The 18,630-nt window shown below is 41.5% G+C and overlaps 2 protein-coding genes across 6 annotated transcripts in view; one reads left to right on the forward strand and one right to left on the reverse strand.

Moving 5' to 3' along the window:
* Nucleotides 1-18,630, forward strand: part of LOC111865268 (uncharacterized protein CG3556) — a 171,173-nt gene that overhangs the window by 105,865 nt on the left and 46,678 nt on the right. For 4 of the 5 annotated variants that reach the window (XR_002842955.2, XR_002842956.2, XM_023853162.2 and 1 more), the window contains exon 3: nucleotides 2,011-2,112. The exons of the other annotated variant lie outside the window; for it this stretch is intronic. Coding sequence is in view for 2 of the 4 variants with exons in the window: in XM_023853162.2 (XP_023708930.1) it covers nucleotides 2,011-2,112 (102 nt within the window). In the remaining 2 variants the exon portion in view is untranslated. The remainder of the gene's footprint in view (nucleotides 1-2,010; nucleotides 2,113-18,630) is intronic. 5 annotated transcript variants of the gene reach the window in all.
* LOC111865269 overlaps nucleotides 1-18,630 on the reverse strand; it is a 68,288-nt gene that overhangs the window by 27,815 nt on the left and 21,843 nt on the right. The gene's annotated exons all lie outside the window — the stretch shown is intronic.

Raw genomic sequence — 18,630 nt, forward strand, 5'->3', positions numbered from 1 at the left:
CAGGATAACACCTATATAGTGTGGAAACAAGAACTAGCCGCTGCAGTACTTTAGATATAGGGTGACTAACCCTAACAATTTTAAATTTTAAAATTTAGAGAAAAATTTTAAAGGATTTTAAAATTAGAACTAAAGAGTTTATAGTGCTACTACAGGAAAGTCAAAATTAACGTGTGTAAAATAATCTACAAACCAGACAGATATCAACGAAGTAGATGTTGATAATAACAAGGAAAGTGTTTGTAAATGTTAAATTTTGGGATGGGTGCAGTGTGACAGCAACGTGAGTGTTATACACCTGATGATGGCCGTCTGAGGCCGAAACATGTAGTGTAAAGGAGCAAGATCAAGGACACATAATATATTGTTTGCACTTGGGACGGAGTTTATATCATTATATCATTTACTGTGCTTTCCATATCCGCGTTGACGTCACGCAACGGTGTGTTCTTGTCACGTGACGTGTGTTTCCTGTGATGCGTGTCAGCTCTTTGGCTGTATAAGTGACAGAAATCGTCCGCTTCAACGACGAGTCAGCTCTCGGTAGGAGATAGACACCGGAAGTTCGTTGTTGAAGATGAGTGCAAGAAGTCAGCCTGTGAAGATCTGACATGTGATTTGAAGACTTTCTGTGTGGTGTTGTACAGTATTGTTGGGAGTGTGTGATTTAGCGAGACTTTTATAGTTCCTGTTTTATAAATACGTGAGGACTAGTGCAGATAGTCTGAGAGGATTAGCTGGAGTGATTGTAAATTGTGTAAATCAACAATTATATTATAATTAGTTGTAGTTACGATCTGTAAATATCCAATAAATCCAATTACCACTCCAAACCCGCGTCTTAGTCACTGTGACACGTGAAAGTATATGTATTTATAAAAATATAATATTATGAAGGACAGCTGGGACAGCTTAGTCGGTGTAGCGACTGGCTGTGAGCTGAACGACCGAGGGATCGGAGTTGGAGTCCCGGTAGGTCAAGAATTTTCTATTTTCAACATTGTCCAAACCGGCTCTGAGGTCCACCCAACTTCCTATCCAGTGGATACCGGGGGCATTTTCCCCGTGGATAAAGTGGCAGGGGCGTGAAGCTGACCACTCCCAGCTAGTTTCGAGGTGAAGAAAATGTGGATCTATACATCGACTCCCCCATACGCCTTCATGGCATAGTGCTTAATTAGTTAAGCACAAGGACAATTTTAATTCTTATAATACTAAGAAGTGCCCTTGTTTTTCTCCTTAAGCGACTGCTTACTATATCTTCCGTTTTGTTTAATGCTAGTGGGGTGGGACTAAGTCCCTTGTACTGCGGCCATTTCTGGCCTATTGTACCAGCCCCAGATGATAGGTGAGGGTGAATGTGGAGCAATTGGTGGAGTGAAGATTGGCAGGGGAAATCGAAGTACTCGGAGAAAACCTGCTCCAGCGCCACTTTGTACACGACAAATCCCACTTGACCAGATCCGAGATCGAACCCGGGCGGCCTCGGTAGAAAGCCAGCGACTAACGGCTTGAGCTATGGCGTGGACTTATATCTTCCGTTAATTCCACTTGTGGTTAATAAAAACGTCATTAAGTAAATCAGAAAACATGGTAAAACCTGTTGGAAAGTTGCAAAAGAAGATGGGAGGGTGGAAGTGAAATAGGGCCTACCGAAATTGAAAATCAGTTAATGTGAAATGGATACAAATCTGAGGATGGCGCCCTTTACGAGGCTCTTCTTATTAACGGTATTGAATCTACGGGTACACTGTCTTAAACTGAGAGAGTGAGCTGGCTAATTATTAAAATAAGACTCGCAAGTTTGTTAGCAAGCTAGCGAGTTAATTAACATGTCACGTTATTTCTCTGTTTCACCGAAGACCTCTACTTACTGCCAAGGAGCGATTCATTATATTCAAAATTCTTGACATGCTCGTGGGTTATAATGCCACATAGTTCGAGAAAACCTACGTTTGGAGTAAACATAGGGAGCTTCAACTCTGACTCGACGCTTTTTCTGGTTCACAGAAAATCCACGTGCACCAGATCGACATCTGAAATCTGAGCATACACATGACGTGATGCTTCCACGGCAACTGTCTGAGGTGAAGACGTCCCGAGCGATCACAGGTATGAACATAAAGTAAAAAAGTAAAGTAAAGCTATCACTGTAACAGGCCATGAAGGCCCATAGGGTTGTGAGACGTTAAGGGTCCAACATTATATAGGCAATCGGCTCAAAGATAGCGGTAAGGTTGTCAGCCTTACGCGCCAGCCGCGCTTTACTTCCCAGGAAAATTATTTATTTAATTCCTGGTACTCATTTCTGTTAGAGGCTGAGTGAACCCCAGGGCCATAGTGCGGCCGGAAGGATTAGGTCAACTGAAAAAAATCCAATTACCTCACAGGTATGAACATAGAGATAATATCTAAATTTTCAGAGTATCATGTTCTCATCATCTTGTGTCCTGTTTATGATGGTTTCTTGCTTGACTTACCTTCGACACTGAACTTGGAAGCGATATGATTCTTCTAATTGCATGGTATTGTAACCCCCTAGTCACTGTCATGAGTACATCAAGCCCTTCAGATTTCTTGCTCAAGTTCAAAAGCTAAATATTATTTATGAAAGACATTATTCTTGAAATTAAGTATATTCGGCCTAAAAGATGTAAATTCTATTCCCCGCAAAAGTAATTAGGAATTTCTGCCTGAATAACATACCCACAACTTCTTCCGCTGTCGTCCTACTTCTTTCACACCGAAGACGGTGACTACGCTGAACGCCGAAATGTTTTAACGGTTCAAATGTACGACGTAGTTAAACTCCAAACGATAAAGTCACACATTAGATACTTGCCGCAGACGCCTAAAAAAATAATGTACTTCTGAATTTGTTTTTCGAAAACAGATAGACAGACAGACAGACAGACAAAGAGTGAAGTCAGGTGGACCGTGCAGCTGACTTGGAGAGTGCGCTCATGACATGGAGGGACAGTTCTGGCGTTGCGGTGTACACAGACACCCGCGGCCGTAAAATCTTAATGGTTCAACACCGCTGATAGCAAAGCCCGTCACTGGTCACGATCCTCGTGAATCATTTCCGCAGCACCCATATGCATATTACTTCCAGGCCGTGCCTTAGTTCAGGCGCTTAGTCGCCAGCTTCCCATCGCGGAAGCCCGGGTTCGAGCTCAGATCAAGACGTGTGGGTTTTGTGGTGGACAAAGTGGCACTGGGCCAGTTTCCTCCGAGTACTTCGGTTTTCCCTCCTAATTCTTATTCCACGGACTGCTCCACATTCATCATGTATCATCCGCGGCTGGTACAATAGGTCAGTTAGTGGACTCAGTCTCATACCAACCCCAAAAAGTAAAAAAAAAGGTATGTTACCTTCCACGTCATTTTCGGTGTTCTAAGCGACATTGTCACACCGAGTTCTCAGTGTGAGGATAATATCGAAATAGATTTCAGACGAAACTGAATTAGAATAAACTGTTGTAGAATTGTCTACATGAACACAGAACGGTGATATTAGCTAACAGTAAGGCAGCAACTCGCTTGTGGGCCGCGCTGTGTAGAACACATATATGCATAATCTGAGGTGACAGCTGGGGCTAGTGAAGCAGAGGCTCGACTTATATTTCGCCTCGAGGGATCTGAAAAGCCAAAACACACATTCATCGTAGGAGCATAGAAGACGCAGTCATAATTAGCTCATCCCTTCCAAGTGCCACTAAGCAAATGGTGACGTATCGACCCACTACTAGGCAACGACTCAGTAGACATGTTCCAGCGAACACGCAACAATGTGAGCCGTGTTCTCTGTGTACCATGCTACAACTTGTTGCTACGTACTACAATAATTCTGGCAACACGATATGCGTTTTCTATGTAGTCGGCGCCAAGCCAAGTGCATTGCATTCCAAGGTGACTGAACAAGAAATTGCAAAAAGATTTCATAATGATTTTAATTGATGATTCCTGTGATAAATTCGTTGCCAGGGAACGGATAGCATATCCTAGTGATATGTGAAGTTGGTAGATTAGCGGTAGCGCTGTAATTAATTGTGAATAAGAGAGATTGTAAAAGAAAGTGTAAGTAAATCCAATTATCCAATGCAGAACCCATTAGTATTCGTCACGGTACCTTAACACGTTACGATATAATGTGCAGAGAGAGAGAGAGAGAGAGGGAGAATATAATTAATGGACTCTTTCTTTAGTTCGCGGTAAGTTATTCTTCTTAGGGAGGGTGGGCGAAGTTTGGTTATCACTGTAAAATTACAAATACTATTTAAGTTATCAATATCAGGGTTGGAATTCCGAACGATTGGGCTGTAAAATTTACGTATAATGCAACCAGGACTATATGAGAATGTGCTTATGACGTGCAGTAACATATTTTATGTGCCTGGCTAAGCAATCCGTAAATCACAGGCACAAAACCAAATAATATTAGCTATTACTACTATATTGTAACGGAATTTATCAACGCGTTGCCAGGCAACAGCTCTGTAAACACGGTCCAACACCCAACAATGGAGGAAGCTGTTTCTTTCTGTAGATCCAACCGACGCGCCGGTTGACTGGTTGGTAGCGATCACGAGATATGTGTTTACTGTACGTTCATATCCGTTCCGCGTCTATATAACTATTATTTTTTTAATGCTAGTAGGGTGGGACTAAGTCCCTTGTACTGCGGCCACTTCTTGCCTATTGTACCAGCCCCAGATGATAAGTTAGGGTGATTGTGGAGCAATTGGTGGAATGAAGATTGTCAGGGGAAACCGAAGTACTCGGAGAAAACCTGCCCCAGCGCCACTTTGTCCACCACAAATCCCACTTGACCAGACCCGGGATCGAACCCGGGCCGCCGCAGTGGGAAGCCAGCGACTAACCGCTTGAGCTATGGCGCGGCCCAGTCTATATAATTAATGACAGAATTCGTTCAAGGCAGTTACTACTTGAGCAGCAGTAGCGGCAGTAGCACGCCAAAAACATGCAAGTCAGCTCTCGGTAGGAGATAGTCGCGGGCAGTTCGTAGTTAAAGAAGAAGTCGGCCTGTGAAGACCTAGCGTATGATTAGAAGATTTTATGTGTAATATTTGGAGTGTGTAATTCAGTGAGACTGTTATAGTTCCTGTGTTTTCATTGTATTACCAGGAGAGGACTAGTGTGTGTAAATAAAAAATGTGTAATAATTACTTGTTAATCCTTATATGGTTAATAAATCCAATTACCAATTCGAACTCCGTCCTTTTTTTTAATTCGCTTAGTGAGGTGTGGAGTCCAACTGGGTTCACTCGGCATGGCGGCCACTGATTGGCCTATTGTACCCTGCCCCGGGTGATTATGATGATGGAGAATTTGGTGGGATGAAAATTGGCAAAGGGAAACCGAAGTACTCGGAGAAAACTCGCCGCAGCACCACTTTGTCCACAACAAATCCCACTTCATCAGACCCGAGAGCGAACCTGGGCTGCCGCGGTGGGAAGCTAGTGACTAACCGCTTGAGCTATGGCGCGGAAAACTCCGTCCTTAGTCACATATTCATATGACAATACAGGGTTTCCGGATGAAAGGTATCCAAAATAAAATAGTTATACAGGTATATCAGAAAGCTTTTATTATACATATTTGAGGATTACACCACTACAAAGGGAAGCTGTCAAAGTTTTTTTATGAGAGTATAACTTTCTCAGTAAATTTCAAGTTGGGCTCCCTTTGTGGCACGACAAATATCCAGACGATCCAACATGTTTGTTGTTACCATAGCCACAGCGTCCCTTATGCGGGCTTTCAAGTGTTGCAGGTCCTTGATCTTAACCTGGTAGACAAATGTTCTTCACATAACCTCACAAGAAAAAATTCAGTGGGGTTAAATCTGGTGACGTAGAAGGCCAATCGACTGATCCACTTCTGCCGATCTGTCTCCCAAACATCACTCTGTCCAAGCGATCCTAACATGGTGGCAGAAATGTGGCGGCGCATGCTCGTAAGCCGGGCAGGGGGGGAAAAAATGCAAGGTTTTCCTTTCCGATGACATAAACCGGATACGTGTATGACAGTTACCTTCAGAGATATGATTCTTTTATTTTGGATATCTTTCATCCGGGCACCCGATATTTTCTAATCCATTTTCGTTCCAAAAATACTTTAATTAAAGTTATGAAATATTATTAGAGTAATCAAATAAAGAAATACTAAGTGGTCAGGATACGCACCGTTCATGGAACAGATGAGAAATGTTCCCAAAATTTTATTCGCAAGCTGTGCAGGGAAGTATGACAGGGTTACCTAGGCCGAGATGGAAGGTTATTGTTAACTTGATTGTATGTGTGGAGTGGTGGACTGAATTTATCTAGCAGGTGATATGGCCCGAACACGGTTTTATAAAACAATAGGGAATCCTCTGGCTTTGTGAAAAGCAAGGAATTTCTTAACCAACTGAGGGACAACTTCTAAAGAAGGTCATTCATTTTTTTTGTAACCGCGTAAACCTGGTGCTTGTATTCAGTGAAAACCGGTATATGTTTATGTAAAAAGCACCCTACAGACAGGAAGCCATATTTCGAAGTTATTTATGCTCTTAAACGATACTCCACTGTGTATTGTTGGACGCAGGAAAACAAAGTTTCACACATCCGCAAGCTACGCCGTGTGAGAAGCCGGAAATTATGTCTCAGGAAACATAGGCTGGACCAGAGCCTGGATGTGGCGGTGAAGAGAGAAATTCCAGCTGTAAGAAATCTAATTCAACACCATCCATAGGTTGTGATTTCATTCACTGACATATAGAATTGTGTTTCGACACTTCTGACTCAATTTCTCCACAACCAGCAACGTCAATACAAATTCCAAACAACATTAAGTAATAAGAATAACAAAAGAACACTAGAATCGCACAAATGACAGAGCTACTCGTGCTACAAAAAATCAAAATGTGATAGAGGAAACATAAAGAAGGGCTTATAAATTTGGGGAAGATTAATATCAGCTTTATCTTTACTTTTAATATTTTACTCGCCAATAAAATCATTCCATAGAAGTTATGGCTTGAGCCCCAATGTAAATAACAGTGCAGAAAAATACAGAATAAGCAATAAATTTAGAACATCGGGTGTGACAATTTAATTCCCGGAACGGCTCTATGAAAGCAAAATTTACTTACCTGTGCGCTAGCGGCTGCTGTCGCCTTCGAAATACTGTCCTTGTGAAGCTATGCACTTCGTGAGACGATGGTGCCACGGCTGAAAACAATCTAGAAAATCGTTTTCCCAGATATCTCGCAGTAACGTAACTTTGCGTTGGGTGGCAGTAATGTCAGTAAATCTTTGTCGCTTCAGGGTATTTTTTAATTTTGGAAAGATCCAAAAATTGGAAGGGGCTATGTCAGGTGAATAAGGCGGATGGTCCATTTTTGTAATGGATTTCTTAGCCAGGATCTCGCAGACTCTTAACTCATCACGTGCAGGTGCATTGTCATGCTGAATAATCCATTTATCAGGCCAGAGTTCTGATCTTTTCCTGCGAGCAGATTCCGTAACCTCGTCAGCACTTCCAAATACTCGTAACACTGTTGATTCACTGTTTGTTCGTACTCTGTCCACATTCGCATCTCTACTTTGTATTTTTGGCTGCCCACTTCTTGGGTCATCTTGCACATCTCCTCGTCCTTCCTTGAAACGTCTATGCCATTCAGAAACGCTCGAATTATTCGTAATGTATTCAACATAAGCCACTGTTAATGGGCTAAAGTTTCGCTAGCACTTTTACCAATCTTCACACAAAACTTGATATTTATCCGTTGTTCCAGATTCTTGTCACTCATGTTTCCCCCAACAGTATAACACGGGCACGTACTGCTTCCTCTGCTGCTTGGGAACGAACTAGTTATTTGGTCTGTGGCTCATGTAAACGCAAGTTGGAACATGTCCATACGTGCTTGGGTACACTTGTACACTGAAAACCTGAAGATGGCTGCTCGTCGGTTGAAAGTATCTCTTCCTATATTAGTTGAAATTTTTTATGTTTGCAATTTTGTTCATTTACTGTAAATATAGATGCATGTTTATACTTCACAACCACTACTCGACTTGATTTTCAACTGTAATTAAAATCTTTGGATAATCAGCAGCAGTGGTGGCGTTCTTTCAGTTTTCTAATATTAGATTATTATTCTTATGAGCTTTTAATCGTTAGTAACCCTATAGAATTATTTTTAATTCCATATTACCGCCATGCTTCTATATTACTACCTTGTCATAGTGATTTGACATCGTAGTGGAAACAGTTACGAGAGTCTCCATAATAACACTGGCATGTTGTGTTAGAAGGAATGATGACGTATAAATCTACACCTAAAACCGCACTGTCACAGGTAGGAGGTGTGCATGGTTATAAGATAGGTTTTTGGATTGGATAATTGAATTTATTGACAGCATATTCAAACAACTCGGGACTACAAGTATGAATACATCATTATCGCTGATCTACACATTTTACAGTTAACTGTTGTACACGCACTAGGGTCCTGAGTCTTCACTAGTCGTATCCTGGCAACGGATTTATAAAGTCTCACTGTCACTTCAAATCACATATGAAGTTTTCATTTCACAGCCTAGTTCCTTCCCTCCCATTATTCTGCAACTACCAAATCAATTCAGTTCCTCCGCCTCGAAGCTCATATTCTGGGAGGCTGGCGTCTCGAAACTGGACTCAGCTCTACTCAGTTTTTCTCAACTGAACTATTCTTTGTAACAACTTTGCAGGGACCACGCAGAAAACAAGTCACTCTACTGTTAGGAGGGTATGTTTGCAGCGCCGTTGTAGGCAGCGGAAAGTACTCGATTGTTGGTTGCGTATTCGTTGCAGAAGGAATGTGTTTACCGAGTCGTTGCCTAGCAATGAACGTCTATTCTGACTTCACTATTCCGGATTTAGGGCGTCAGGTCACAATACTTCCTCATCACCACGTACAATACTTATTATTAGAATGTACGCAATACACTTTGACATGCACGTACGTACTTCTTAAAAAAAACGCAATATTTTAAGGGACAGGATCTGTGACAGAAGAACCTGAAGTCTCAGTACTGATGATCCCGAACTCTGTTGTTGGAAACAATTCTGATCCACCTTCGCCCTTCTCTAATCCTCGCGAAACGAATATGAATACAGTCGTTTACAATATCTGCCCGAAGATCTGGAGCAATTATTCATGAATTGCAAATACTCGGCTTCCCCCCAATTCCTATAAATTTACAAAAGTAGAAATAAATCCATTTTGCACGAAGGCTTTACTTATTACGAGTAGAAGTCAGACAGACAAGGCAGCGAGGAGGGACTATATATTCAGCTTCGATGAACTATGTGGTGTGGTACTATATCACTCCGCTGTCTGCTGGACATGATGTAATGGAGAACTGGGGTGGAAAATTCCTCTCATACACTACATGACCTGAACGCTATATTTTGAAACTTATTTTTTCTTTAAGCCAGAATGTTATCAGCCATTTTTATGGAAAAGTAGAGGATATGACACCTGTAAGTCCCAAAACTCTATTTTTTAATTTATCCTACTTAAAAATAAATGTAAATTCGGAGGCTGCTTGCTGCAGTTCGAATTTTTCGTCGTACCTTCTTCTTTCTAAACATGTAAAGAGTAAAACACGAAATTTATAATCGTGCCTATTGCTTTGTGTGCATGTGAAGAGTGGATTTTTGGGAGATTGAAGAAAACCGAGTTTGAAGAACTTCCTAATTTGCAATCTTCACCAAATATCATTAGTATGATTAAGTAAAAGAAAATGCGATGGAGAACATAAGGGGATATGATAAATATATTAAAAATTTTCGTCAGATAACTTGAAAGAAAGAGGCAATTTGAGAGACTTAACGCGCATATCGAAGTAGAATATTACGTTTAACTCTATTCATGCTGGTCCGTCACACTAGTCAGTATTATACAATGATTTGATTACACCGTCCAGTGTTACTCAAATGTATGTATATATATATATACTTCCGATGGAAGGGCTCACGGTACCCATTGGATAGGAGGTTGGGTGGGTCCCAGAACCGATTCCGACTCTATTGAGAAGAGAAAAATCTTGAACTGCAGAAAATCGAACCTGGGCCTTCCAGTCCATCACTATACCTACCGAACTGTCCCGATTGCCACAAGAAGTTGTGAACAGATACAAGTTAGAGTAGCAGCAGTGACGTGGCTGGCCAAGTCAGTTGAAATTGTAGGAAATATTATTATGAAAAAATGGCCGATTATCGTAAAAATATTATTAATTAAATACGCAGTATATTTAATTGGACATACATGTGCTACTACCACTACTGCTGCTTACTTTCTGATATTACTACCACTATTACTACTTACTTCTTACTGATGCTACCACTACTACCTCCTACTATATTTATTTCCATTAGAACAGCCAGTCTATGCATGTGGAGTGTTCCTGGATCCTTAGCTGTAGAGATTCACTGGACCCAGACTCAACTGAACTTCAGCTAAACTTTACTCATTATATTTCTGTTCAGAATATAATATTACGGAATTATAATTCAGAGACAGATAATGAGCCCTGTGAAAATAAATGAATATTTGGAAAGACACACTAATGTTTAAAAATTGCATTTTAAGGAAGAGTTGAGAGCAAAAGTCTGCGGGTAATCTCCCTATCATTCATTTCAGAATATCTTCCGTACACATAAAATGTACATATGAGTGTGAAAGCTGTTATCCTAAGAGAACTGCAGGACTGATTGTTTCTAAGAACAGAATACTTGAGACATTATTTGGATGAAGAACAGAAGATGTGGCAGCAAGATGGAGAAAATTTAATAACAAGTAGCTCCATAATTTACACTGTTAGTCGAATTTGGTATCATACTCAAGTAAAGGATGATAAATATTACACTGGCCATATTTATCTTTTTCTTATATTTTCAGCAAATAAGCATACTCCTTTTAGAAGCCAAAATTTAAGCATAATATTTATAAATACTGGAATTTTAAAAAGTATATAAATATCAGAATAGACTGTCCATCAAGAAATTTCCGAAATTTCGTTTCGGAAACCGGTTGACGAAAGTTTCTTTTCTATAACCCTCAACCAATATATTGTTAATAATATGAATTCGGTTAGCGTTGTACGCGATTAAACTCCTTACAGCTTGAACACCATCTTCTGTCGCAGTCTTCTGCGACTTGTGCCCTCAATGCTCCAATTACCCATATTATTTATCCAATTTGCACTTCATTCAACTCTCGAATTAAGTGTCGAATGACGTAATATCTCTCCTGCGACTTATAAATTGTGTCAGTTGCGCTAACTTTAACGTCAATTTTTTTCTCCAAGCTGCTGGAAGCTGATGCCAATAAATTGTCACGTGTAGGACTTTAGACTCGAGTTTAGGCTGGCAAATCGATTTATTGGGTTTCTCTTATATACGAAAAACCTGTACCTAATTCATGATTCTCTTTCCCCTTTGCATAGAAGAAATGTATATTCGCCTGCTGGTTCAGTGCCACCCCTTTCCCGTCTGACCTCTTGTACTCCCACTAAATCTAACTTATATTTTTTTATTTCTCTTGCAACTATTTTGAGCGAACCTGCCCTACATAGACTTCTAACATTACGTTACAAAATACCATGCCCTTTTGGTTTACCTTAGTTCGTTAATCCAAAAATTCAGTCTGTGTCCGAGGACCTTTATGACATTTCGCAACAAAGTTATGGTTTTACGAAATTTGTCATTTTATGGGCGAGAAGCCCCACGCCCAATCCCGAAACTGTAGGACCACGCTTTGTCGGATATCCGCGACCGCCAATTCATTACATTCCTAGCTGGCCTCCGTATGTGCTCCATCCGCAACCTGAGGATGCGCTATGCCGTGGTGACAAGGGCCCCATTAATATGGTCCAGTGTATACTTATATCTCTCCAATGAATTCTTTCCATTCAGACTTATGAATAAAATGCATTTCTCATAATTCTCTTATGCCGCATGTCCAGCCTATTATCTGACATTGTAAAACCTGAGCTACTGGGAACATATTTATATAAATGCGCAGTGTCCGGTCGCTTGAGCCTACCCGCTCGATTGGCAAATCAGTATCCGTTGTGAACAGCCCTATCTACTTGTATAAAACGCCGCCTATTAGGTTGAAACTGATTTCTTACTTGGCGCATTAATCAAGACTGAAGTTTAGGGGACATGCTCCTCTGAAACGTCGTATGAATTTCAGCGGACCACAAAGCCGGTTTATCCCAGGAGAGAGAGAATTCTTCACAACCATCGCATGACAACCATGAGTATTACACAGTACCCGTTGGCGCTGATAACTGAGTGTACTCGTTTACCATAGCTAACTTAATTAGTAAGATAATTTATTTTCAGTTTTACCAGCTAGATAGTTCAGCTGACTTGCTATCTAAACTTTACTTATTTTTATGTACAGTACTTTACATGTAATCTTAATTGGTACAAACTTCAGTTTTAGTTATCGCGGAGTCCTTGCAATGCTACAGTTAAGCACACAGTTATGTAATTAAGCAAGACGCCATTAAGTCATACGGGTGAGTGGAGTTGTATCTCCACCATTCTTGGACTCGGTGCTAGATGAAGGTGAGTGACCAATTTCATGCCTCGGCCACTTTACCCCAAAGGATGTAGTCCCGGTATCTCTTGGGTAGGATGCTGGGAAGGCCACAGACGGGTCTCGACTCTGTGGAGAAAAGAAGAAATTCTTTCCCTTGTCGAGAATCGAATCCCGATTATTCATTATAGCATAGCTGCTGTATCGAATGAGCTAATGATATTTATTTTTTTTCTTAAAGATATCATGCCATAATACCCTGTATTGCCTTTCCATAACACCAAATCCAGTAGATTCTAGATGGTTCTGACGGATCCGTCAAAAGCGCAACTGCTTCACTTTGTTTAGCAACTTAATGCACAGTACGATATAGGGGATGAAGTTTCTAAGACTGCGATTTGTAAATCATTTCCAGAAGCCCTAAATCTTTCTTTTCACAGCATCCAAACTTTTGATCTCATCACTGAAACTGTGACGTCGGCTCATGTCCGTGGTCTGTGTGCGCACTTCTCGCCCCTACTGTCTCTACTGTCCCCTTCTCTCCTTCCCCTCCTGAGCCGGCTTAGCGGCCTAACGAGTGGAGCTACGGGTCTTGGCTTCCCAACCGTTGAAGGGGTAAGTTGTTCTCATTTCGGACCACCGGTCGAGGTCATCCTCGACCGTCCAAATTGATTTCTCTACATGGTATTCAAACTTAGCCCAGCGAACTCTGCAATCATTCTGATACAGGTATTTACATTATGTTTGTATTCTTTCTTCATTAATATATTATATTTATTCTTTGTTAATATTTGATTTGGTTATTTCTGTTTGGGTATTTCCGCCTTGCTGATTTCTTTGTCCTCCCCTGCTCGCCCTGTCCTGTGATCACGAGAACCTATACGCACACTGAAGGATCCTCTGAAGGGTACCTACGCTTAAAAAAAGTGGTAGCAGAGCGTGGTTAGGTTCTCGTGGTTTCGACCACGTCCGTGGTTTGGTTTGAGTGAAAACAGGGTGGGACGGAACTGTGGTTTAGACGGCCGTAGTCGCTTTTTATGGTGGTTGGTTGCTTTTGTAGCACGCATTGTTAGCGTGGCGATGTGGTCAATGTAATTTCCTCTGAGAGTCTGGTTAGCGTTCGTAGTTTGTTTGCACGCAGTCCTAGCGTGGGTTGCCCTGCTATGGTGGTTCGGTTTGTTGGTGTAGGGCACTTGGGTAGGTTATATGGGACTTGTTGACCTGGTTGTGACTCTCTTGTTATCATAATTGTTTCGTGTCTATTTCCTTAGCACTATTATGGAACCACAAACTATCGTACCCGAATTTCTGCACAAGGACAGAAGATGGTGATGGGATTGTGGGGTTACCAGGATCCTTTGAATCACGCACTTTTAGTACCATTCTCATTCTTTGAAGAACGCCTCCTCTTATCAGCCACGATTAATGGGATATAAACCACAAACTTGGTAGAAACATAAAAATCTTTTAGAATGTGGATTTCGGATAATCTACTTCGATTTCGGATGACAAACTAAACCGAGGGGATGTGTTCCACTATAAAAAGTCTTTTGGCCGAAATTTCGTAATGAAATTCTACATATGCCCAGAATTACTTGTAATCGACTAATATTCTTGAAGTTGGAGATCACTTACCCGAGAAACAACAAAGAAGGGCACTAAGAGCAGTATTCGACATCACAATTCTACTGCCAAACCCTTCTAAAATATTGTGCATCTGTAAGCCCGCTGGAATGAAAGTAAGAGAAAACTGCTGTTTATGATGCACTAATTATGTTTTTTATGTACAAATATTTAATATTTTTGGGGCTATTATGAGTCCCGCCCTTTGGTTACTAGCCAAATTGTAGAGGCCCCTGGACAAGCTTTGTGTTTCAGCGTATCCTGCAAGACTGATGTAACAGATATCCTGCTGGAACACGGCCATGGGAACCTCGCAGAGAAAACAGAGTCACACAGGTTCGGACTGGCTGTAGAAGTAGCTTGCAACTTTATACCTCTTCTTGGGATGGAGTAAAATTGAGAGCCTTAGTGCTCTGACCGCAAATTCGCCCCTTGTACCCTTGTACCTGTGAGAGGGCAGAGAACTGAGCATTGACGGAATAATGACTAGCAGGAGAAAGCCAAAATTGTCGAATTTAAACCTCCCCAATTTTCATATTATCCCTAATAAATTACATATGGACTACCTTCGGATGGAACCTGGGCCTTCACGGTGGGAAGCTGGCGACTAACTTTCTGAACTATGATATTAAAATCTTATAATTCCTTAAGGGAGGCTGAATGTTGTCACTACGGAATATTTTTCAGAGTTTTTCTTCATGAGATCGCTATGTTATCATTAAGGCCGCGCCATAGCTAAAGCGGTTAGTCGCTGGCTTCCCACCACGGCGGCCCGGGTTCGATCCCGGGTCTGGTCAAGTGGGATTTGTGGTGGACAAAGTGGCGCTGGGGCGGGTTTTCTCCGAGTACTTCGATTTCCCTTGCCAATCTTCACTCCACCAAATTCTCCATCATAATCACCCGGGCAGGCTACAATAGGCCAATCAGTGGCCGCCGTGCCGAGTGGACCCAGTTGGATTCCACCCCCAACTAAGCGAATTATGTTATCATTACAAAGCTACTAGATATATTTTCAAAATAAAACGACAATTAAAGTCGCGACGCCGGTAATCTCGCGAGTCCGCGAGTTTCTCTCAGTAAGGTAGCTTGAGGCTTAACTTCAGAGATGTAAACGGAGTGTATGAACCATAAAAATGGAGAAATTCAAAGGTAAAAGTAAATTTTTCCTTGTGCTTAAGTAATAAGCACTACGCCATGAAGATATCGGGGAGTGTATAGATCAATATTTTCTTGAACTCTGCACTAGTTAAAAGTTAGTGGTCAGCTTCACGCCACAGCCACTTTACATCCGGGGAAAGAGCCCGCAGTACCCCTTGGATAGGAGTTTGGGTGGGCACAGAGCCAGTGTGGACGACGTGAAGAAGAGGAAATTCTGGACTCTACCAGGACTCAAATCTCGACTCCTCGCCGTCCAGCCCCTAGCCAGACGTCATACCGACTGCGCTATCTCGGTTCCATTCAGAAAAATTCATTTGGAAGGACCTTCGAAAAGAACAATGGACGATTTTGAAAGTTTCTGTCGGAGGTGTATAATATTCCGGACTGCGTTTCTGAACTCCGTTCATCATCCGATATTCCACAGAACAATATGCTTCGAGAAGAGTAGGTGCGTTTTCACGTAAGGACAGCCAGAGCTTAAGTTTCCAAAAAGTTTTTTCTTTTACAATAATAGGAGATGGACAAATACCATAACTCAGTAATTCCGACTGGACGATTCTGTTTTGAAATATCAGCAGCAAATCTCAGTACACGTAACACTGCATATGGTGATGGCAGCGAACATGCAATAAAACTGAGGTCTTGTAATGGGCTTCAACTCATTTCCAGTTCTCTAAAGGCCGTCAGCACATGGCAACTGGAAATGAAGGGGCAGCCATATATTTCCTGCACCACTCTATACAGCGCTTGTGCTATATTTCCAGCCACAGCGTAATGTTACATGGTCGTAATGGCTGAGTGAGTTAAATGGACCATTCACAGATACGCTGCCACGTTTCACAGCGCTCTCCATAAAAGCTGATGAGACCTTTCCCGCATTTGCCTCACGATAAAACAAGCAAAAGAATAGAATGCTCATTAATGGACAGTTACTAGTTATCATCCCTTTTTTCTAATGGGGCTATTATTATAATCAGGGTAGGTAAGTAGCCACTGTGAGGCTACCATTATTATTTCCTTTTATGGCTAGTGGGGTGGTACTAAATCCCTTGTACTGCGGCCACATCTGGCCTATTGTACGAGCCCCAGATGATAGGTGAGGGTGATTGTGGAGCAATTGGTGGAATGAAGATTGGCAGGGGAAACCGAAGTACTAGGAGAAAACTTGCCCCAGCGCCACTTTGTCCACCACAAATCCCACTTCACCAGACCCGGGATCGAACCCGGGCCGCCGCGGTTGGAAGCTACCAACTAACCGCTTGAGCTCTGGCGCGGCCTTTCTCTATACTAACTGCCTAACTGCATTGATAGCCAACCGGAAGGTAGTAGACCTTACGGAAGTAGGCTGTTTGTTAGGCGGGCTAATTGAAGTAACTCAATGTCCTGTTAGTTGATCTTTCTATATTAGCGAATATTTTTATAGAGTTTATTACTTACATTGGGAAAGGATTAGGATTGGAATGACTGAGAAATATCATGAAAATTCTCATGTCAGTCGGTAAAGGATCTCAGGATGAAACGAAGTATCTATCGAATTCGCATCAAATCTCTTGGCACTTCTCGGAAAACCTTGACGAAATTTCTTGATTTTATACAAAACTAAAGGTTTATATTCAGCATTTCCATCGTTAGATTAATAACAGTGCTGCCTCTGTAATCCTAAAGCAAATAAAATTTGAAACTAAAATTCTGGACTGTATCCATCGTCCCAGTCAGTTGAATCACGACGTTTCGGAAGCTGGTTCTGCTACCGTCCTCAGGTAAGTAAAATGGAGGTAAAAAAGGGGGAAAAAATTAAAAGGTAAGGAGGGTTCTTATGTATCCTATACAGTTGGGTCCCTTAGATCAAGCTAATCTCAATCACTGTCCAGTGATGACTGTTGCTTGTGTACACGTTGCCGCGGGCACGTGTCTGCCGAGCCGTTGCCTAGCAACGATAGGGGATACACATACAAACACAGACTGATGGAAAGGATTTGTGAATTGCACTATTGAGATGCGCCTAGATGCCATGATATACATACAAAGTTTCATAAAGATGTTTTCAGGTAGTTACTATAGGATTCTGACGATGGTGTATAATACACAGAGATACTGGGTTTTTGGACTTTATCCATCGTCCTGGTTTTTAAGATAACAAATAAAAACACGACGTTTCGGAAACTGGATCTGTTTCCGTCCTCAGGTGAAGGAAAACACCTATTCAGTTGGGTCCCTTAGAAAGAGCTAGCCTCAATCACTGGACAAACCGATGTCACAAAACATGAAGATTATAAAAACCTGAGACCAGGCTAAGTCCATGAGGGCTAATAAGAAAAAATATTCATAACAAATTGTAGCAAACAAAAGCGTGGAACCAGGATAGATAGATCTGTAGAAATTTATGCCACGAAACTAAACTCATAACCAGGTCCATGACCCCACGGCATGGAACAGAAAGAAGAACTAGTAACAAAAACTAATAGTGTCTAACTAGCGTCAACAGTGGAGTAAATCACGTCTATCTAATTTAGAACTTAATAGAAATGAATAAAGCATATATCACGTCATACAGATCTTCTATGTGAATTGGTGACTTGGTGAATTGGAATAAGCTTCGATATATATATATATATATAAGTACTATTATATTTAATATGAGCTATTGTTAATTGTTATTGTTAATAAAATCGTTACCAGAAAAAAATGTCTATTTCTATGTCTCTGGAACCCCTCGTTGAGCCTTGGCCGTATTTAAAGTTTCTTAATCCTATACACAGTCGGTAGGAATACTTGGACAGGGGATCAACCAATCGCAAGGCCGCCACCTGCACACAGAACAACACAAACACAGAATAAACGCACACAGACATCCATGCCTCAAGTTGGAGTCGAACCCACGGCCCCAGTGTCAGAGCGGGCGGCTACTGTGACCGACAAGTCGAACGATGGGACGGTAGAAAATAATAAATTGGGATGGATTCGCAAGGAAGAGAACGTTGCCTGCCATCGTGGAATTTGCCTCAAGGGACTCAGCAAAACCATAAAATATCTCAGCCAGGTTAGTCAGTGTCCCGCCTGAGATTCGAATAGGTCACTTCCGGAATACAGATCAGAAGCTTCATCACTATCACCTTGCTCATTTCTTTTATCAAGCGGTAAATTTAATTCTCAACACTGGAAAAGAATTTTTGTTGGAAAAACGTCAGTCACTCCAGTAATTTCGTCGCATTGTAGCCGTTCGTTAATGTAAAGCAGACGTTAATCAG

Source organism: Cryptotermes secundus, unplaced genomic scaffold, assembly GCF_002891405.2.
Source record: "Cryptotermes secundus unplaced genomic scaffold, Csec_1.0 scaffold1901, whole genome shotgun sequence".
In the NCBI taxonomy this organism is placed as follows: domain Eukaryota; kingdom Metazoa; phylum Arthropoda; class Insecta; order Blattodea; family Kalotermitidae; genus Cryptotermes; species Cryptotermes secundus.